The 23,752-nt window shown below is 36.5% G+C and overlaps 1 protein-coding gene across 9 annotated transcripts in view; it reads left to right on the top strand.

The window, feature by feature from the left end:
• The window catches only part of NEO1 (neogenin 1), a 241,560-nt gene that overhangs the window by 124,380 nt on the left and 93,428 nt on the right, over window positions 1–23,752 (top strand). For all 9 annotated transcript variants that reach the window (XM_070797052.1, XM_070797050.1, XM_070797044.1 and 6 more), the window contains exons 6-7: window positions 19,719–19,873; window positions 21,416–21,536. In XM_070797052.1, the coding sequence (XP_070653153.1) occupies window positions 19,719–19,873; window positions 21,416–21,536 (276 nt within the window). The remainder of the gene's footprint in view (window positions 1–19,718; window positions 19,874–21,415; window positions 21,537–23,752) is intronic.

The raw sequence follows: 23,752 nt of genomic DNA on the forward strand, positions 1-23,752 counted from the left end.
TATTGTTTTTACCTTCTGTGGACAATGTACTTCATCAGTGCCTGCACCAGAATTGGCTGTGCCCACTGGGCTGCCCTTGGTATACCAGTGGGGGAACAGTTTGGAAAAGAAGTATTCTGCTTTGTACTGAACTGCTGGAGCATGTATTGAGCAGCACATTCGGAGACTTATTAAACTTCTACTCAGAGCTAACATGCTCATTTTCAGCTGTTGTGTGGAATTTTCAAACATACATACTGTAATTTGCATTTGGAAAAAGTATATAGAGATTTTTCTCTGCTAGGCCAATTTGGAGAATTTTCATGAGTGGTAAGGAGTGAAAAATAAATATGCCAGTAACAGTCTGATAAATAAAGAACATTTTTAAGAACAAGCTTTTCATCTTTGGAGATGCGGAATTAGTTCAGAAGAAGCTTAATGATTATTTAATCATTTTGATTGAATTATAGTTAAGGGAACTATATTCATTCAAGATTTTCATAATGAGATTACAAAATTATTTCTCCAGACTGTAGATTGATACTGCATAAATAATTTTATTGCTTTTTTACATTATAAGAATAATTGATATTTTATATTCCCTCCACAAAAGCAAAAGGAATCTGGAAAGAAGAAAAATTAAAGTCACCTCTAATCTCATCACCCATAAATATCATTGCTGTTAACCTTTTAGTTTATATATTTCAAGCTATTTCATGAACAAATTCATGAGTTTTTCAAATGAAGTTATGCCATTTATTCTAGTTTTGTTTCTGTGGCTTCACTGGGTATCGTGCTCATATCTTGGTATCCCTCCTACCTGCCCGTCACACTCCTTATTTCCAAGTAGCCACAGATGTGCATTCTGTCACTGTAGGTTAGTTTGAGTTTTCTGGAGTTTTATATACATGCAGTTACACAAGTGTTACATATGTTCTTTTTTTGTCTTCATTCAACCTATGTGAGGCTCAGCCACACTATTGCATGTAGTTCCTTTTTTTTTTTTTTGCTGAGTAGTATTCTAGTGTATAAATGTTGTTCATTTATCTTTGATGGACGTTTTGGTTGTTTCCACATTTTGTCTACTTAAAGCTACTATGAACATTCTTGTAATTTATCATTTAATTTTAAGGTGTATTTTATCATACAGAAAATTTTCATTTCTATGTATCAACTATGTTGAGATTTCTCCTCTTGGAATTAGATCTTGCTTAGGCTGCAGATTTCCCCCTCTCCTCAACTGAAAATATTCTTTCCTGTGTTCTTCTAATACTTTTGTAGTTTATTTTTACTTTTTAATCTTTGGTTCATCTAGAGTTTTTTTTTTTTTTTTTTTTCATTTTTTAAATTTTATTTTATTTTTAAACTTTACATAATTGTATTAGTTTTGCCAAATATCAAAATGAATCCATCACAGGTATACATGTGTTCCCCATCCTGAACCCTCCTCCCTCCTCCCTCCCCATACCATCCCTCTGGGTCGTCCCAGTGCACTAGCCCCAAGCATCCAGTATCGTGGATCGAACCTGGACTGGCAACTCGTTTCTTACATGATATTTTACATGTTACAATGTCATTCTCCCAAATCTTCCCACCCTCTCCCTCTCCCACAGAGTCCATAAGACTGTTCTATACATCAGTGTCTCTTTTGCTGTCTCGTACACAGGGTTATTGTTACCATCTTTCTAAGTTCCATATATATGCGTTAGAATACTGTATTTATGTTTTTCCTTCTGGCTTACTTCACTCTGTATAATAGGCTCCAGTTTCATCCACCTCATTAGAACTGATTCAAATGTATTCTTTTTAATGGCTGAGTAATACTCCATTGTGTATATGTACCACAGCTTTCTTATCCATTCATCTGCTGATGGACATCTAGGTTGCTTCCATGTCTTGGCTATTATAAACAGTGCTGCGATGAACATTGGGGTACACGTGTCTCTTTCCCTTCTGGTTTCCTCAGTGTGTATGCCCAGCAGTGGGGTTGCTGGATCATAAGGCAGTTCTATTTCCAGTTTTTTAAGGAATCTCCACCAGAAAATTACTAGAAATAATCAATGACTACAGTAAAGTTGCAGGATATAAAATCAACACACAGAAATCCCTTGCATTCCTATACACTAATAATGAGAAAACAGAAAGAGAAATTAAGGAAACAATTCCATTCACCATTGCAACGGAAAGAATAAAATACTTAGGAATATATCTACCTAAAGAAACTAAAGACCTATATATAGAAACATCTAGAGTTTTTTAAATATATAGTAACAAGTAGAGATCAGACATTTTCCCAAATGGATTGTTGACCAACACTATTCTTGCCCTACAGTTATTTGAAATATCATCACTGGGACTTCCCTGGTGGTTTAGTGGTTAAGACTCCATGCTTCCACTACAGAGGGCACAGCTTCAATCCCTGTTCAAGGAACTAAGATCTACATGCAGTGTGGTATGGCCAAAATAAATAAATAACAAATTTTAAAAAAAGAAATATCACCCCTATATAATCTCAATTTCTAAAATTATATGGTCTTATTTCTAGACTCCATTTTGTCAGTCATTTTTTCTGTTCCTACATCAATACTGTTTGAGTTAGTTTTGATATTTTTTTTTAAGAATTCCTCATTGTTTTTAATTTAAAAATTTGGTCAGAAAATTTTTGAATTGAAATATAGTTGATTTATGTTAGTTTCAGGGTATACAACAAGGTGATTCAGTCATGTATATATTTTTTCAGATTATTTTCCATTATAAGTTACAAGATATTGAATATAGTCCCCTGTGCTATCCAGTAAATCCTTGTTGTTTATCTTTTTTGCATGCAGTAGTTTCTGTCTGTTAATCCCAAACTTCTAATTTATCCCGCCCCCTCCCTTTCCCCTTTGGTAACTGTAAGTTTGTTTTCTATGTCTGTGAGTCTGTTTCTGTTTTATATATATAGCTTCCCACATTTTTAAAAAAAGACCAGGAGATCAGCATGTCAAGTTATCTTTCAAATTTTCTTGGAATAGTAAATGACATTTCATTGAATTTATAGACTAACTTCAAAATATTTTTACAAAATCAAATCTGGCCAGCCAGGTATATATATGTCTCTCCACTTTTATTATTTTTAGCTAAATGTTTTAAATAGGTGATATATGCACGAGATAAAATATATATATAATGAAATATAACTCTGTCCCAACCCCCTCCACAGAAGCAACCACTGCCATTAATTTCTTTTATATCTTTCTAGAGATATTCTGCTGTCCATGGGGTCGCAAAGAGTCAGACACGACTGAGTGACTGAACTGACTCACTAAGAGAGATTCTTTGCCTAGTCAAGCAAAAATTTTATGTGTAAAAATCACGTTAAGTATAATCAGTGGTCAGAGATTATTGTCATTAAAGCAGATTCAGCTTTTGTGGGGCTTGGAGTGAAAATTATTTTGGAAGCCTTGTGTAAGAAAATGAATAGTCATTTACAATGAGAAGATTAAACAGAACAAATTATAGTTTAAAAAAAAAAATAAATGCTGTAAACCGCACAAAATTCCAGAAAAATAGCACTACTTTTTGACTATTACACTTATGTCATATTTATTTTGGCTGCATTTTATTTGTCTCTTCTTAACAGTGATTTTTTTTTTTAAGGTCATTTTCTATGAGAATAGAAAGTTAAGTAGGGTTTTTTTGCTCCAGTGTTTAGGATGTGTAACATGAATATGACTCTGAACCTTTGTGTCTTTGTTGGGTCATGTTAGTATACTGGGCAGAAGGAGTATTCTGGAATCCATTCTATACTGAGACGACTTATGTTTACATGGATGTTTTGGCAAATCACATAAATACATCATCCCACTAAGCCAGCCAAAGGTGTATGTAGTTCAGTTTCCTCTTGGCTTCCCTTGAGTTCAAAGGTGCCATCAGCCACTCCACCATTACCCAACATGTGTAGTTTTGTTCAGTTGCTCAGTCGTATTCAACTCTTTGCAACCCGGTGGACTGCAGCACGCCAGGCTTCCCCGTCCTTCACTATCTCCCGGAGCTTGCTCAAACTCAGGTCCATTGAGTTGGGATGCCATCCAGCCATCTCATCCTCTGTCATCCCCTTCTCCTTCCGCTTTCAATCTTTCCCAGCATCAGGGTCTTTTCCAAGGAGTCAGCTCTTGACATCACGTGGCCAAAGTATTAGAGCTTCAGCATCAGCATCAGTCCTTCCAGTGAATATTCAGGGTTGATTTCTCCTAGAATTAGCTGGTTCGATCTCCTTGCTGTCCAAGGGACTCTCAAGAGTCTTCTCCAACACCACAGTTCAAAAGCATCAGTTCTTCAGCGCTCAGCCTTCTTTGTGGTCCAGCTCTCACATCCATATGTGACTACTGGAAAAACCATAGCCTTGATTAGATGGACCTTAGTTGGCGAAGTAATGTCTCTGCTTTTTAACATGCTGTCTAGGTTGGTCATAGCTTTTCTTCCAAGGAACAAGTGTCTTTTAATTTCATGGCTGCAGTCACCATCTGCAGTGATTTGGGAGCCCAAGAAAATAAAGTATCTTACTGTTTCTACTGTTTCCCCCATCTACTTGTCATGAAGTGATGGGACCAGATGCCATGATCTTAAGTTTTTTGAATGTTGAGTTTTAAGCCAGCTTTTTCACTCTCCTTTTTTACCTTCATCAAGAGGCTCTTTAGTTCCTCTTCATTTCTGCCATAAGGGTGGTGTCATCTGCATGTCTGAGGTTATTGGTATTTCTCCTGGCAATCTTGTTTCTAGCTTGTGCTACATACAGTCCAGCATTTTGCATGATGTACTCTGCATATAACTTAAATAAGCAAGGTGACAATATACAGCCTTGGTACTCCTTTCCCAATTTGGAACCAGTCTGTTTTTCCATGTCCAGTTCTAATTGTTGCTTCTTGACCTGCATACAGGTGTCTCAGGAGGTAGGTGAGGTGGTCTGGTATTCCCATCTCTTTAGAATTTTCCACAGTTTGCTGTGATCCATACAGTCAAAGGCTTTAACGTAGTCACAGATGAAGAAGTAGATGTTTTTCTGGAATTCTTTTGCTTTTTTGTGATCCATTGGATGTTGGCAATTTGATCTCTGGTTCTAAATCCAGCTTGAGCATCTCGAAGTTCTCAGTTCATGTACTGTTGAAGCCTGGCTTGGAGAATTTTGAGCGTTAGTTTGCTAGCATGTGAATGTCTGCATTTGTGCAGTAGTTTAAACATTCTTTGGCATTGCTGTTTTTTGGGACTGAACTGAAAACTGACCTTTTCCAGTCCTGTGGTAACTACTGAGTTTTCCAAATTTGCTGGCATATTAAATGCAGCACTTTCATAGCATCATCTTTTAGGATTTGAAATAGGTCAGCTTTAATTCCATCACCTCCACTAACTTTGTTCGTAGTGATGCTTCCTAAGGCCCACTTGACTTTCACTCCAAGATGTTTGACTCTAGGTGAGTGATCACACCATCGTGGTTATCTGGGTCATGAAGATCTTTTTTGTGTAGTTTTTCTCTGTATTCTTGCCACCTCTTTCTAGTATCTTCTGCTTCTATTAGGTCCATACCATTTCAGTAGCGTCTTAATGGTTTGTAGTTAAAATAGCTTACTAGTTAATGGTTCCAATCTTTTACTGCTAAAAACAGCAAGCAGAGAATACCCTCATGTCTATGTAAATATGTGAGTCTGTCTGTTAGATGTATCTCCCAAGGTGAAATGCTGGATTTTAAAGAGTATAAGCAGCTTATATTTTGCTTTACTATACTTTCTCTCTATGCTTTGTATCAGTTTGTATTAATTCCAAGATATATGAGAGAATGTCCATTTCTTCTACTCATATCAACCTAAGAGGTAAAAAAATAGTATCTTGACATTTTTATTTGCTTATTTTTATACAAATGAGGTTTAACATCTTTTCATATATTTAGAAATTGTGTATTTCTTTATTATACACTGTCCATTCATATCCTTTTCTCATTTTTTAACAAGACTGAGAGCGTTTTACTTTAATTTATTAGAACTTTTATATGTTAAAGAAATTAGACCTTTGTGTGCCCTCTCCCCCATCTTTTAATTTATGATAGTTACTAATGACGCACGATTTTATGTAGCACAGTATGTTTACCTTTTATGGTTTCTTGGTTTGTGTCACACTTAGTCCTTCTTCCAAGATTATTTTTAAAAATCTCATGTTTTCTTTCTAGTCTGTTTATGGGTCTGTTTGTTTTTAACCATTAAATCTTAGATATGGGCTTTATTTTGGTATAAGAAATAAGGCCTGAACCCAGCATTATTCTTTTCTGAATAGCTACATCATTTCTAGGGTTATTTACTGAGTTAGGCATCTTTTCCTCCTGATTTAATGCATCACTTTTATCATGAGAATTTCATATATGCCTGGGTCTTTATTGGTGGCTCCATTCGTTTGCACTTTCTTTTATGTCCTTTAGTAAAATTTTATAGTTATCTTCTTATAGGTTTTTTACTTTCCTCATTAGGTGCATACCTATTTAATTGTTTTTGTCATTATTGTGAATTATATTTTTAAATTTATACATATATCTTATTGTATATGAGTGACATAGAAAAGGATGTTAAGCATTTATACTGCTAGGTGAAAATTTTATATTAATTCTAATAGCTTTTCAGTTTACTGTTTTGGATTTAATTTTTCCCTTTTTAAATTTTCTAAGAAATACAGTACCACTGTTAAAGAGTCAAACCGTGTTAACAACATAAATCTTCATTGTCCCATCCTCATTCCCACCCTCTTCCTCAGAAGTAACCTCCATCATCAGTTTAGTGTATATACCTCTCAACTGCCTTTAAAAAGCATTTGCAGATGTGTACATCTAGAAATATATAGTTTTTGTGAATAAATAGGACCATCCCATCCATATGTGTTGCTCTACAAACTGCTTTTTGACATTGCTTTTGACAGTCCTTAGATTATTCCATGTTTATACATGTCAGACTGCTCAGTGTTTAAATGCTCAAAGCAGTGCTTATTTATTAAACTTTTAACATACAGTTAAAATGTTAGAGATTTTGTAAGAATGCTGATAGAGAATCAGAGGGTTTAGGGTGGAGGACACAAATCCTGTGTTGCTAACAAGCTCCCAGATGATGCCAATGCTGTCGTTGGTCCTACATTTTGAATGGGAAGGCTATAACATATCCTTCAGCCAGGTGTACCGTAGTTTAGTTATTATCTGGTTGATTAAAACATTGAAGTTTCCCCTTGACCACAAATAGTATAACAGTACACACTGGAATTTTTCCATGAAAGGTTACTTGAATGTTCTAGTAGTCATTGCCATGGTGTACTTGTTTGGGGGAACAGATTTTTCCAACCTCCCCCCGCTTATCTATATTTTTCTTTTTTTAAATTGTACTAACTAGGCCCTCTAGTAGAATGTTAATTACTCTTACTGATAATGGTTCTTTGATGGGAACATAAAACTTGTATAGCCCGTGGTAATATTTATAAAATTTTTATATATGAAATCACCTTGACTAGCTATTCCTGCTAGGATTCTGTTCTCCTGAAGATCTTACACATGTGTACAAAGATCTGTATACAGAGATGCATATTATCTGTAATGACAGATACCACAAAAAAGACAAATAAGTGAGTCCACTTATATGAGGTACTTAGAGTAGTCAAATCATAGAGATGGAAATTAGAATGGTGGTTGCCAGGGACTTGTGGGAGGCCGCAGAGTGGGGTGTTACTGTTTAATAGGTATAGCGTTTTCAGTTTTACAAAATGAAGAGTTCTGGAGATGGATTGTGGTAATCGTTGCCTCAACTTATGAATGTGCTTAATACCACTGATTTGTGCACTTAAAAATGATTAGGATAGTAAATTTCATATTTTGCTTATTTTACCCTTTTTTTTTAAATTTGAGGGGGAAAGTATGTGGTAACAAGTCACTCTGCTTGTTTCCCAGTTATCCTCCTATGAGATAGCCACTAGACCAGTTTTCTGTGTATCCTTCTATGCATCACTGGTAGTTACATCTCTTCCCTTTGAATTCACATCTGTATAACACTTGGTCTTCTTCTCTTAAAATGTCATACCTTTTTCTTAACAGTTTGTTAAACACGTTTTTATTATCTCACTCACAGCATACAGTGAAATGTCTTTGTAGCTTAGTAGTTGCTCATTTAAATACCTGTTTAATAATTGAGCAAAGAAATGAATTTTATGGTCCTGGAAGGCACAAGAATTGGGGAGTTTCTGTGTATATAGAAAGGTGGTGATGTGTACAGTGTTCTCCTTTAGTGACCTCTCATGTGAGGTTCTCACACCTCAGCACGGTAGAGTAATCTGGGAAAACTTGTTAAGATGATGATTCTGTAGCTGTTTGGAATTCTCAAGCATGTGTGGTGAAACCCAACAACCAACACTTTTCTAAGATCTTTGCATTTCTCTGCACGTAGTCTATGATTTTCTCTTGGAGAAACATTGTCCTCAGTCATTTGTGCACTTCTACAGTGCTGAAAGGAGAGAGCTTACAGATTGAGTTTAGCTATTTGGGGAGCATGTCTAATGTATGTATAATACAAAGTGAAAATAATCAACCTTGAGGCCTCCATGCCTTCTCTGTGTAAACATGGCACAGTTAATGGTCCTCATGATAATAGAGGGGCATCATTCAAAAAATGCGGTTCAGTCTTGTCAGGGAAGAGGAACCTATATTTAATAAAGATTTTTGTGACTTCTTCACACATAAAAAATCATGTTTATAGGTGTTTGTCCAATTTAAGAGCTTTAAGAACCCTAAGACTCCAAGTTTGAGAAACATTGCACTAGGAATAAATTCTACAATCATATAAGCCAGTTTATAAACATAAATGTGAGCACTGAAGTTATATGATTATAAAGATTTTATATTATCATAAACATTTAAAAGCACATTTTAAAATGTATGCAGAAAATTCACAGCAAAGATAGATTTATTAATTTCTATTGGCGAAGCAGTGGTATAAAATATTAAATCCTTGAGAAACTTGAGAATGCTTGAAAAATTCTTGTTCTCAACATGTAATTTTCTGATAGTGCTGACTAGTAGGATTTTTACAATTCAGGTAACCATTGATGTCAACAACTATTGAACAACAGCACTGAACACCTGTTATGGTTTAGGCCACTGAGGTTTCAGTAGTAAATAGGGCAGTGATGGCCTAGGAATGAGAAAGAAAGGGCAGGGTGTGGGATGCTGTGGATTAGGAAAAGCTTCTTTAAGGGATTGGGGGTTTTTTTGTTTTTTTTTTTTAATTTTATTTTATTTTTAAACTTTACAGTATTGTGTTTTGCCAAATATCGAAATGAATCCACCACAGGTATACATGTGTTCCCCATCCTGAATCCTCCTCCCTCCTCCCTCCCCATATCTGAAGGATGAGTACCTGTTAGCTAAGTTGAGAAGTAGGGTTAAGGAAATGCAATGCACCTGGGTGTGGAGGTGCAGGGAGAGGATAGAAATATAATTTCAAGGTCATGTGACAACTCTGTCTTTCTGTTGCTTCATAACTGGTTTCACCTGTTTCACCTGGAGATTAAGGGAAACATTTACCTTCCTTGGAACAAGAAGCTTTCTCAAGAAGTATTAAGGGTTCCAATGTATTTTTGTTCCATTAGTTGAGCCAGTACTTATAGCATATTTATGATTAGACTGTCAGACAACATCCATGAAGGAATTTCAGGTTGTTAAAAATGCTTGGGCTTTATTTTGTTGGGTTTTCTTTAAGGACTTACATGTAATCTTGTGAATTATTGAAAAGAAACTTAAAAACAGCAAGTGTGAAGCTTAACATAAAATGGGCAAAATTGCTTTGTTTCTCTATTTAAAGTACTTTTTTAAGAATTTCAGTGCTTAAATGTTTCAAATCAAACAATAGAAACTCCAACATTTCAGAGCTAATGTAAACGAAAACTGGTATATCTTCTAAATAGCAGCATAGTCAAGTAACCTTGAAACATTGGTGTTGGTGTATTGTTTTTGAATTGAGTGGCAATTTCCAGCATTGTATAACACTGATGTGATTCACTGATGTTCCCAGTAAGGGAATTTTGCAAGTATAATATGTTTTAGTATTAGGTTCTACTTGTGCATTTAGCAATTAAAATTATTTGTGTAATGATTATGGCATTAGAAGGGATAGGGAACTGTCAAAGAGAATTTGAAGGTTAATTATCTTGTTGGTAACGAAATGCATAATCTTCCATTGGGATGCTTATTTTCTTATGGTAATTGACTCATTTGCTCTCTGGTTATCAATTTAACTTCCCAGCCACAAACATCTGCTCTTACATTGTGTTTAATTGGGGTGAATTCTATCTACAGAGAAGTTAAGATCCAAAGAACATTTTAAAGGTATTATTTTATGATTCATGAAAGGGAAAAGTAAATGATGAATGGAACATTGTGATGATTTTTTTCTAATAGTCTTTGAAAGTCTGCTTACTAAAAATGCATACTAAAATTATAATTGGATTTTCTTTTGAAGAGAATGTTGCTATTTTTCAGAATTATGTACTCTGCCTTAAGGGGAGTCTCAGTCCTTTAGATGGAAAAGGCAATGGCACCCCACTCCAGTACTCTTGCCTGGAAAATCCCATGGATGGAGGAGCCTGGTGGGCTACAGTCCATGGTGTTGCTAAGAGTCAGACACGACTGAGCGACTTCACTTTTACTTTTCACTTTCATGCATTGGGGAAGGAAATGGCAACCCACTCCAGTGTTCTTGCCTGGAGAATCCCAGGGACGGGGGAGCCTGGTGGGCTGCCATCTATGCGGTCGCACAGAGTCGGACATGACTGAAGCGACTTAGCAGCAGTAGCAGCAGTCCTTTAGACTTAAGGAATATGTCAGTTCCTCAGAAACAAGGTACCATAGGGGTTAAAGACTGAAGGCTTCAAACGTGGGAAAGATCATTTCGTGTGTATTTATTTAATCCAATAAAGAGGGATGGGTACAAATTGTATGTGACTATTTGCTTACAATTTTTTAAGTGGAAGGGTAAATCATTTTTTAAAATGTTCATGGTTACCTATAGGTGAAGAGAGGGAAGAGCATAGAGAAAATAGGGTAGAAGCAAGACCTCTTGGAATATACCTTTTTTTTTTTTTTCCTGTCATATCCAATCATCTTTTATTTTATTTTATTTTATTTTATTTTTTAATTTTATTTTATTTTTAAACTTTACGTAATTGTATTAGTTTTGCCAAATATCAAAATGAATCCATCACAGGTATACATGTGCTCCCCCTCCTGAACCCTCCTCCCTCCTCCCTCCCCATACCATCCCTCCAGGTCGTCCCAGTGCACCAGCCCCAAGCATCCAGTATCGTGCATTGAACCTGGACTAGCATCTCGTTTCGTACATGATATTCTACATGTTTCAATGCCATTCTCCCAAATCATCCCACCCTCTCCCTCTCCCACAGAGTCCATAAGACTGTTCCATACATCAGCGTCACTTTTGCTGTCTCGTCCACAGGGTTATTGTTACCATCTTTCTAAATTCCATGTGTATGCGTTAGTATACTGTATTGGTGTTTTTCCTTCTGGCTTACTTCACTCTGTATAATAGGCTCCAGTTTTATCCACCTCATTAGAACTGATTCAAATGTATTCTTTTTAATGGCTGAGTAATACTCCATTGTGTATATGTACCACAGCTTTCTTATCCATTCATCTGCTGATGGACATCTAGGTTGCTTCCATGTCCTGGCTATTATAAACAGTGCTGCGATGAACATTGGGGTACACGTGTCTCTTTCCCTTCTGGTTTCTTCAGTGTGTATGCCCAGCAGTGGGATTGCTGGATCATAAGGCAGTTCTATTTCCAGATTTTTAAGGAATCTCCACACTGTTCTCCATCGTGGCTGTACTAGTTTGCATTCCCACCAACAGTGTAAGAGGGTTCCCTTTTCTCCACACCCTCTCCAACATTTATTATTTGTAGACTTTTGGATCGCAGCCATTCTGACTGGTGTGAAATGGTACCTCATAGTGGTCTTGATTTGCATTTCTCTGATAATGAGTGATGTTGAGCATCTTTTCATGTGTTTGTTAGCCATCTGTATGTCTTCTTTGGAGAAATGTCTATTTAGTTCTTTGGCCCATTTTTTGATTGGGTCATTTATTTTTCTGGAGTTGAGCTGTAAGAGTTGCTTGTATATTTTTGAGATTAGTTGTTTGTCCGTTGCTTCATTTGCTATTATTTTCTCCCATTCTGAAGGCTGTCTTTTCACCTTGCTGATAGTTTCCTTTGATGTGCAGAAGCTTTTAAGGTTAATTAGGTCCCATTTGTTTATCTTTGCTTTTATTTCCGATATTCTGGGAGGTGGGTCATAGAAGATCCTGCTGTTATGTATGTCAGAGAGTGTTTTGCCTATGTTCTCCTCTAGCAGTTTTATAGTTTCTGGTCTTACGTTTAGATCTTTAATCCATTTTGAGTTTATTTTTGTGTATGGTGTTAGAAAGTGTTCTAGTTTCATTCTTTTACAAGTGGTTGACCAGTTTTCCCAGCACCACTTGTTAAAGAGATGGTCTTTAATCCATTGTATATTCTTGCCTCCTTTGTCAAAGATAAGGTGTCCATATGTGCGTGGATTTATCTCTGGGCTTTCTATTTTGTTCCATTGATCTATATTTCTGTCTTTGTGCCAGTACCATACTGTCTTGATAACTGTGGCTTTGTAGTAGAGCCTGAAGTCAGGTAGGTTGATTCCTCCAGTTCCATTCTTCTTTCTCAAGATTGCTTTGGCTATTCGAGGTTTTCTGTATTTCCATACAAATTGTGAAATTATTTGTTCTAGCTCTGTGAAGAATACTGTTGGTAGCTTGATAGGGATTGCATTGAATCTACAGATTGCTTTGGGTAGTATACTCATTTTCACTATATTGATTCTTCCAATCCATGAGCATGGTATATTTCTCCATCTATTAGTGTCCTCTTTGATTTCTTTCACCAGTGTTTTATAGTTTTCTATATATAGGTCTTTAGTTTCTTTAGGTAGATATATTCCTAAGTATTTTATTCTTTCCGTTGCAATGGTGAATGGAATTGTTTCCTTAATTTCTCTTTCTGTTTTCTCATTATTAGTGTATAGGAATGCAAGGGATTTCTGTGTGTTGATTTTATATCCTGCAACTTTACTATAGTCATTGATTAGTTCTAGTAATTTTCTGGTGGAGTCTTTAGGGTTTTCTATGTAGAGGATCATGTCATCTGCAAATAGTGAGAGTTTTACTTCTTCTTTTCCAATTTGGATTCCTTTTATTTCTTTTTCTGCTCTGATTGCTGTGGCCAAAACTTCCAAAACTATGTTGAATAGTAATGGTGAAAGTGGGCATAGCAAAAATCAACAAAACCAAAAGCTGGTTCTTTGAAAGGATAAATAAAATTGACAAACCATTAGCCAGACTCATCAAGAAACAAAGGGAGAAAAATCAAATCAATAAAATTAGAAATGAAAATGGAGAGATCACAACAGACAACACAGAAATACAAAGGACCATAAGAGACTACTATCAACAATTATATGCCAATAAAATGGACAACGTGGAAGAAATGGACAAATTCTTAGAAAAATACAACTTTCCAAAACTGGACCAGGAAGAAATAGAAAATCTTAACAGACCCATCACAAGCACAGAAATTGAAACTGTAATCAAAAATCTTCCAGCAAACAAAAGCCCAGGTCCAGATGGCTTCACAGCTGAATTCTACCAAAAATTTAGAGAAGAGCTAACACCTATCCTGCTCAAACTCTTCCAGAAAATTGCAGAGGAAGGTAAACTTCCAAACTCATTCTATGAGGCCACCATCACCCTAATACCAAAACCTGACAAAGATCCCACAAAAAAAGAAAACTACAGGCCAATATCACTGATGAACATAGATGCAAAAATCCTTAACAAAATTCTAGCAACCAGAATCCAACAACACATTAAAAAGATCATACACCATGACCAAGTGGGCTTTATCCCAGGGATGCAAGGATTCTTCAATATCCGCAAATCAATCAATGTAATACACCACATTAACAAATTGAAAAATAAAAACCATATGATTATCTCAATAGATGCAGAGAAGGCCTTTGACAAAATTCAACACCCATTTATGATAAAAACTCTCCAGAAAGCAGGAATAGAAGGAACATACCTCAACATAATAAAGCTATATATGACAAACCTACAGCAAACATTATCCTCAATGGTGAAAAATTGAAAGCATTTCCTCTAAAGTCAGGAACAAGACAAGGGTGCCCACTTTCACCATTACTATTCAACATAGTTTTGGAAGTTTTGGAATATACCTTTTTTTAAAAAATTTATTTAAAATTGCCAGAAAGGAGAAGCAAAATGAAACAAATGACTCTAAATGTGTAACTACTTGGTAGTATAGCCACACAGAGAGTTAAAATTCCAAGTGAAATTCCATTTCAAATAAATGTCACATAGTAATTGGACAATAAACACCTAGTAGAATATGCACAAGGCCGAACTCCCAAAATCCTCAACTTTTTTCTCTTGATGGAAATGTGGGTACTGTTATTCTGAGTCTACTAGGTGTAAGATAAAGCGTATAAGGAATTAAGTTGGCATCACTGAGAACAGAAATTTTTTGCTTGAGAGAAAGGAAATAGAGATGTAAAATGAATAGGTTCCAGTTAAAACCTATAGTCCCAAACTTAATTGGAGATACTAAAATGAAATCATAATTTTATATTTAAAAAGTACAGATTTCCTGGCTTTATCCACAGTAGGGCCTAAAATCAGTGACCAGAAGATACTAAAGACCACTTGGGTCATGTCAAAAAGGACTCAGGAAATTCCAGTGGATCTAGGCTTCTTTTGGTCAAAGATGGGATAGTATGAAAATGAAAAGAGGGTTAACTTTAGTGGATTGAAACAAACCAAATATATTTTAATCCACGAACTCATAATAATACTTTTAAAAAGCCTTCACTGATCACATTTGGGATGTGATATTAGAGAACCAGATCATTGTTTTGAAAATTGGTAAGCCCAAGAAAAGAATCAAGCATTATCCTGTTCTTTCTATAAGTGTTATACTTAAGGGTAACAAAATAGTTGATGAGGAGAATCATAGAAAGGAAGATTCCACATTGTACAGGGGTTGAGTTGCTGCAAATTCAGCCCAATTTCTTTGTAGAAGATAGAATGAGTAATACTGTTTTGCAACTCCTTTTGTGATTATCAAAGGCTTTTAACATCACGAGAGACGCAGTCACACATTATGAACCCTCCTGATGGAAGGACAGGGCACTGCCTGTGAAGTGGTCTCTTACAAAGAAGAATGGATTTGGAGCTGAAAGACCATGAATTGATAACTGGCATGATGTGAAAAGCTCTTATGAATAGATAAGAAAATTGTGAATACTCTAACTGAAAAAATAGCAGAGTACATGTGTAGATAATTCATAGAAGGATAAATATAGGTGACTAACCAATGTTTAGAGGTCAACCCTAAATATTCACTGAAAGGACTGATGCTGAAGCTGAATTTTGGTCATCTTATGCGAACACTTGGTCATCTGATGCGAGAAGTTGGCTTAAAACTCAACATTCAAAAAACTAAGATCATAGCATCCAGTCCCGTCACTTCATGGCCAATAGATGGGGAAACAATGAGAGACTTTAGTTTGGGGCTCCAAAATCATTGCAGATGGTGACTGCAGCCATGAAATTAAAAGACACTTGCTCCTTAGAAGAAAAGGTATGACCAACCTAGACAGCATGTTAAAAAGCAGAGACATTACTTTGCCAACAAAGGTCTGTCTAGTCAAAGCTGTGGTTTTTCCAGCAGTCATGTATGGATGTGAGAGTTGGACTATAAAGAAAGCTGAGTGCCAAAGAATTGATGCTTTTGAACTGTTGTGTTGGATAAGACTCTTGAGAGTCCCTTGGACTGCAAGGAGATCAAACCGGTCAATCGTAAAGGAAATCATTCCTGAAAATTCATTGGAAGGACTGATGCTGAAGCTGAAACTCCAATACTTTGGTCACCTGATGTGAAAAACTGACTCCTTGGAAAAGACCCTGATGCTGGTAAAGATTGAAGGCAGGAGGAGAAGAGGATGACAGAGGATGAGATGGTTGGATGGTATCACCGACTTGATGGACATGAGTTTGAGCAAGCTCCAGGAGTTGGTGATGGACAGGTAAGCCTGATGTGCTGCCGTCCATGGGGTTGTAAAGTGTCGGACATGACTGAGCAACTGAACTGAACTGATGCAAACAGACAACTGATTGGAAAAGTCCCTGATGCTGGGAGTTATTGAGGGCAGAAGGAGAAGAGGGTGTCAGAGGATGAGATGGCTGGACAGCATCACCAATGCAATAAAAATGAACTTGGGCAAATTCCGGGAGGTGTTGAGAGACAGGGAGGCCTGGTGTGCTGCAGTCCATGGGGTCACAAACAGTCAGACACAACTGGATTACTGAACAACAATAACCAATGTTTGAAAAGAGTTAAATTCACTATTAATAAGTTTCCCTGACTTCATCTAGTTGTGCAGACTTTATTTTCTTGATTGTGTTATTATGTTACTTCTTAATATTATATACATTCTTATCTTCCTTGGCTTCTACTGCTTACTTGGGATTCTGCCTGCTCTCTATACTCTTACTCTTCATTTACTCAAATTATAAAGTTAGTCTGGACTTCTTCCCAGGACCTGAACCCATCTAGTCAGTGCTATAGATTAAAAAAGTGAAAAAAGAGGAAAGAAGATCAGAAAGAAAGAAAGAAAGCTGTCTCTGCTGCCGCTAAGTCGCTTCAGTCGTGTCCAACTCTGTGTGATCCTGTAGACGGCAGCCCACCAGGCTCCCCCGTCCCTGGGATTCTCTAGGCAAGAACACTGGAGTGGGTTGCCATTTCCTTCTCCAATGCATGAAAGTGAAAAGTGAAAGTGAAGTTGCTCAGTCTTGCCTGACTCTTAGTGACCCCATGGACTGCAGCCTACCAGGCTCCTCCATCCATGGGATTTTCCAGGCAAGAGTACTGGAGTGGGGTGCCATTGCCTTCTCCGAAAACTGTCTCTAGTTCCAGGCAACATGGCCTATGTAGATAATCCCAGAATTATCTATAAAAAGTTGCTGAAACTAATGAATATGTTAGGCATAACCATGGGATAAAAGGTCAATATGCATAAATCAGTTTCATCTCTCAATACTAAGTGAACAATTAGAAACTAAAAAAAAAAAGTACATGCCACTTATAGTAACATCAAAGTTTTTGAAGTACTTAGGGGTACACGTAACAAAGTGTGAACAAAATTTGTATATTGAAATATATAAAGCATTGATGAGAGAAACCAAAGCTCTAAATAATAGAGTGAGAAACCATGTTCATAGAAGGAACACTCAGCGTTGTTAAGGTGTTAAATTGCTGCAGATTCAGCCCAATCACAATCAGAATTCCAGCAGGCTGAGCACATTTTAGCCCAGCTGTTTTTTTGTTTTTGTTTTTTTTTTAATGCCTCTCTTGTCATTATTTGATATAGGGAATTCCTTGTCATTTGGAACTTCAAACAGAAGTTTATAAGTTCCACTTGTCATGTATGTTGTAGGAATAGGAAATTACGGCATTATGTGGGAAGCTGGACTAGATGTACTTTTACCCTTTAAATTCAAAATCTTCTTGAATCTTGTTATTTTTAAGCCAATAATTTACAACTTTGGGTTAAGGGGAAAGGGAGATACTGGAATTGCCAAGCTTTTCCAGATATATCTAACTCGTCCCCAAAGATTCTGTCTCTACCTCCCATCCTTAAAAAGCATTTCATGTAATGAAGAGTGTTACTAATGGAAGTGTGTGTGTTGCAGTGAGTGAACTATTTAAGGCCTCTAATGTGACATTAGAGAAAAACATCTACTTCTGCTTTATTGACTATACCAAAGCCTTTGACTGTGTGGATCACAACAAACTGTGGAAAATTCTTAAAGAGATGGGAATACCAGACCACCTGACCTGCCTCCTGAGAAATCTGTATGCAGGTCAAGAAGCAACAGTTAGAACCAGACATGGAATAGCAGACTGGTTCCAAATTGGGAGATGAGTACATCAAGGCTGTATATTGTTACCCTGCTTATTTAACGTATATGCAGAGTACATCCGGAGAAGGCAATGGCACCCCACTCCAGTACTCTTGCCTGGAGAATCCCATGGGCGGAGGAGCCTGGTGGGCTGCAGTCCATGGGGTCGCTAGGAGTCAGACACAACTGAGCGACTTCCCTTTCACTTTTCACTTTCATGCATTGGAGAAGGAAATGGCAACCCACTCCAGTGTTCCTGCCTGGAGAATCCCAGGGACGGGAGAGCCTGGTAGGCTGCCGTCTATGGAGTTGCACAGAGTCGGACACGACTGAAGTGACTTAGCAGCAGCAGCAGCAGCAGAGTACATCATGCGAGATGCCAGGCTGGATGAAGCACAAGCTGGAATCAAGATTGCTGGGAGAAATATCAATAACCTCGGATATGCAGATGACAGCAGTATGGCAGAAAGTGAAGAAGAACTAAGGAGCCTCTTGATGAAAGTGAAAGAGGAGAGTGTAAAATCTGGGTTAAAACTCAGCATTCAGAAACTAAGATCATAGAATCTGGTCCCATCACTTCATGGCAAATAGATGAGGAAACAATGGAAACAGTGAGAGACTTTATTTTGGGGACTCCAAAATCACTGCAGATGGTGACTGCAGCCATGAAATTAAAAGATACTTGCTTCTTGGAAGAAAAGTTTTGACCAACCAAGACAGCATATTAAAAAGCAGAGACATTACTTTGCCAACAAAGGTCTGTCAGTCAAAGCTGTGGTTTTTCCAGCAGTCATATATGGATGTGAGAGTTGGACTGTGAAGAAAGCTGAGTGCTGAAGAATTGATGCTTTTGAACTGTTGTGTTGGATAAGACTCTTGAGAGTCCCTTGGACTGCAAGGAGATCAAACCAGTCAATCGTAAAGGAAATCAGTCCTGAATATTCATTGGAATGACTGATGCTGAAGCTGAAACTCCAATACTTTGGCCACCTGATGTGAAGAACTGATTGCTTGGAAAAGACCCTGATTCTGGGAAGGATTGAAAGCAGGAGGATAAAGGAACAACAGAGGATGAGATGGTTGGGTGGCATCACCGACTCGATGGAAATGAGTTTGAGTAAGCTCTGGGAGCTGGTGATGGACAGGGAGGCCTGGCATACTGCAGTTCATGGGGTTGCAAAGAGTTGGACACGACTGAACAACTGAAGTGAACTGAATGTGACATTTGTATTTCTTTGGAGGGTGGGTTACTCATCAATCTTGACTGAAAAGGAAGATAATGTCGGTTTTATCAACTCTTTTTGAATTGTAATCGTGGCTCTTCCAAAATGGTTTAAATCTTAGGGAAATAGACTTTCATATTCATTTTTAAAGACAGCTTAGAACTTTCCAATTTTTCAGTACAGTCAACTTAGTAAATATTTCTCAACAGAGAAACTCAGAATTATCATTATAATTATTCTGCCAGTTAAGTAGACCAGAATATCAATTTTTAAACATATGTTCCTAACATATGTTTAAAAATATATGTTACGTTTTTCTAAAAAATGTGAAAGTCTCAAATAATTAAAAACTTTCTGAATTCTGTGACTTTTTAATTGTTTGAAATACAAATAGCTATTTTTACTTTTATTAATATCTTAATTTCCTTTCTATTTTAAAGCCCAACCTGAATTCCTGAAGCAGCCTACTAATATATATGCTCATGAATCTATGGATATTGTGTTTGAATGTGAAGTCACTGGAAAGCCAACTCCAACTGTGAAGTGGGTCAAGAATGGGGATATGGTTATCCCAAGTGATTACTTTAAGATTGTAGTAAGTATCTTTCAAAGAAACTTAGCTCTGAAACCTTTAAGTCCCTTTAAATGTAGTCACCAAGAGATCTGTTATCCATAGTACATGAACTGGTGTATTAGGATGAACATAGAAAAATGCACTTAGAATATAATCTTTTCATTGGCTGATGAGAAGGCTAGCCCAGAAATGTTTTGGTAGCTCATATACGATCACAGAGGAAACCAGTGTTCAAACTCAGCCTGAAATTCACGTTCCCTGATCAACAGTCTTGTCCTCCTACTCAGACATACTAGCATTTTTAAATACAGCCTGCACCACTTTCTGGGTAATGATTATCCTGTGTGTGTATTCACATGCCCCCGTCGTCTTCATAGCTCTGTAGTCAAGGAGCAGAAATCTGTCCTTGTTATACTGATGCTCAAGCCCTTCAAAATAAGAATACCCAGTGTTGGGCAGTTGTTGTGAAAATAGACATAAAGATTCTTTTAAAAAGTAAAGCAAAAGTAATTAATTAGCCTTAATCTATTAAGAAGACTCAGCCATTTCTGCTTTTTACTTCATAGATATATAGTAAATGCTAGTAAAGAACACCTGCAATCCGGGAGACCTGGGTTCAATCCTTGGGTTGGGAAGATCCCCTGGAGAAGGGACCAGCTACCCAATCCAATATTCTGGCCTGGAGAATTCCATGGACTGTATAGTCCTGGGATCACAAAAAGTTGGACACAACTGAGTGACTCTCACTTTCACTTTAGTAAATGTTATCCACTGTTACTATTATTATCATCTAATATCCTTATAATAGCATTATCTAGGTTTTAAAAAAGTGATATATCTTAAGATGCATATATGACATTCATAGACATAATCAGAAGTAATTATAGTTGTTGAAGACTTAATGTCTAATTACAAATTTCTCACATAAGTAATTCATTCTTCATAGGAATACAGTTTTCTATTTTTAAAATGCATAATGTTATATGTTACAAAAAAGTAATTCACAAGTATTTAATCCTAATTAAAAAGCAGCATGTTACAGTTAACTTAGCATTTTACTCTCTATCATTATTTTCATCCTATTATAAAAAATCTTAAACTTATGTTGTATTATATCAATAGCAATAATGATAGTTGACATTCATATCGTACTTGATAGTTTAGGAAAAACTTTTATATAGGGGGGTTCTAATCTGCTATAACAATAGATATTAGAAATAATTTTAAGAAAGTGCCTTGAATTCACAAATTCAGACTTTCACTATGGTGACTTAGTATTTCATGCCAGATATTCCCACCAAGCAAAAGTATAAGTTTGCATGCATTGCAGACATGCCTTCCTATAAGGATTGAATTCTTAATTGTTGATGATAGTGCTTCCTTTGCTAGTTAAGTCAGTACCTTGTCATTAAAACTGAGTCAACATGTTCATAGGTAAATAATATTCATTATATGAATCATATAATTGTACTTGTTTTTTTTCTCTCCAGAAAGAGCATATCCTTGAGATTTGAACTAATGTTCATCAGTTGAATCATAAAATTTTGTTTTTTTCTTCCTCAGAAGGAACATAATCTTCAAGTTTTGGGTCTGGTGAAATCAGATGAAGGGTTCTATCAATGCATTGCTGAAAATGATGTTGGAAATGCACAAGCTGGAGCCCAGCTGATAATCCTTGAACATGGTAAGAGGGACTGAAATAGTAAGCTGAGAAAGACTGTGTGTGAAGAGCTCATACCTATCAGAGGACCTATCACTCCAGGATACCTAGTGATTAATAAACTGTTTATAAAGGCTAATATATGGCATAACTAAGAGAGAAAAAATAGCCATCTAAATTATCTTTTTTTAAGTGACTGAGAAACACAGTTTTGGATACTGTTGCAGAGAAATTGGTATTAAGAAAGGAAAAACTGAACATTTATAGTCTTAGACAATAAATGGATACTCTTCCGATTTAATCTTATTTAATCTTACAAATATATTTCTAATCTGTTAAAGTAGAAAAACTTTAATGTTTATTTTGCAGTGAATTTTTTCTTTAATTTTTCCAAAGTAAAAATTAACTTGCCTTTTCTGATTTTCACACACCCAAAAAATACTTACTAAAAATTCAGACAACATTGAGAAGTAAAAAGGGGAGAAAAAACTCATTTTTTATCAGTCAGGGTCAGTTCTAAGGAAACCGCAAAGTAATTTCACTTAAAACCAAATTAAAAAATTGAATATTGTTTGGTAAAAATCTATTAACTATAACAGGGGATTGAAGTACCAAGGAATTGGCTAGTAAGAAGTAAAAAGAATTCTAGTGAATATAAAAGAATGGCAGACATAGGAGCAGCCACAACCCATAGGTCTGAGAATGTTCAGGAAGAGGCCTCTCTCTGGACTGATCCAGACCATGTTGGAGAGGATGTGGCCATGGTTTAATGGGTGATGGAGAAGCAGCCATGCTCCCATCCCACAGAAGCTTGCTAAAAACCTGCTGTCTAGTGTGCTGAGGAAAAGTTGTTCACAAGGAGATGTCTCAGTGAAGGCATTCTGCCTTAAAAAAAAAAAGAATACACCAGCAGAGTTGGGGTACTGAAGGAAGCTACTCACCAGCACTCTGTACTGATAAGGTTTTAACACATGGCAGCTGGCAAAAGGAGAAATAATGTAAAGGGCTCAGCTTCATTTTTGCAGAGCAGGCAATGAAGTATGAATGTGGAGCTTAAATAGTAAATTGATTACAGGCACATGCTTTAATCCCTGCCATCTAGGAGTACTGGGTATAAGCATGCATAGATGTGTATATGGTTTTATAACCTGTTTTCTTGCAACAGCATGCTTTGGACATGTTTCCATATCATTGAATATACATCTGCATAAACATTTTTCATTGTTGAATAGTATGTATGCACTTTGTTTTATATAAGTGATTCCCTATTGGTTAATATTTAAATTGTTTCCTGTTTTTTATTATGATGAACAAGGCTATGCTGAACTTCCTTATATGATTATTTTCTCATACTAAATTATTAAAAGTTGAATTGTTGGATGACACTTTTATGTGAAATTGATAAGGGTAGCTGTTGGGTATACTATTTGTTTTAGCAGGAAAAGTGTTTTTCATTTTGTGCATTTCTCAAGAATGCATAAGGAAGAGCTGCTTTAGACATCTGATTTGATATCTGAGTCAAATTTAAGTTCAGGTTCCATTGTGGTCAGGAAAGCTCATTGGCAAAGATGGCATCCACTCTGGCTTTTCACTCAAATAGCATATAGGATTTTTATATACTGGTTTGAGATGGGGACAACAGAGGATGAGATGGTTGGATGGCATCACCAACTCAATAGACATGAGTTTGAGCAAGCTCCCGGAGTTGGTGATGAACAGGGAAGCCTGGCATGCTGCAGCCCATGGAGTCGCAAAAAGTCAGACATGATTGAGCAGCTGAACTGAACTGACCTGTGTTTTATCCTTTTTGAAACAAGCTTTCAAAAACAGACATTTTGTGAGCTACTGAAAATTTTTAGTGACCTTGTCAGGTATGCATTAAGGATGCATGGATTCCAAGAAGGAGAGTAAATGTCTTGTTATTATTTTTGGTATTTTAATTTGCGAGATAAATATTTCTGCAGAAAACTAAAAGAAATTATAACAATTTATAAAATCTTATCTCTGCCTTTCTGAAGTTTTTGATATTGTAAGGGATGTGAGAGATGTGCATGACTTGAATACCCAGTCCATAATAATTCAAATAAGGCAGCATACAGTTTAGGAGAGAGGAATTCTATGTGAACAGGGAAGTTTTTCATGCAATGTGTTCCCTTTGTAATAGACTTCAAATGATAGGACCAGATGTTAAAAAGAGGACCTGGCTCAGTATGGAAACAGAATAATTAGAGTATCTGTTC

Source organism: Bos indicus, chromosome 10 (genome assembly GCF_029378745.1).
Source record: "Bos indicus isolate NIAB-ARS_2022 breed Sahiwal x Tharparkar chromosome 10, NIAB-ARS_B.indTharparkar_mat_pri_1.0, whole genome shotgun sequence".
Classification (NCBI taxonomy): Eukaryota; Metazoa; Chordata; class Mammalia; order Artiodactyla; family Bovidae; genus Bos; species Bos indicus.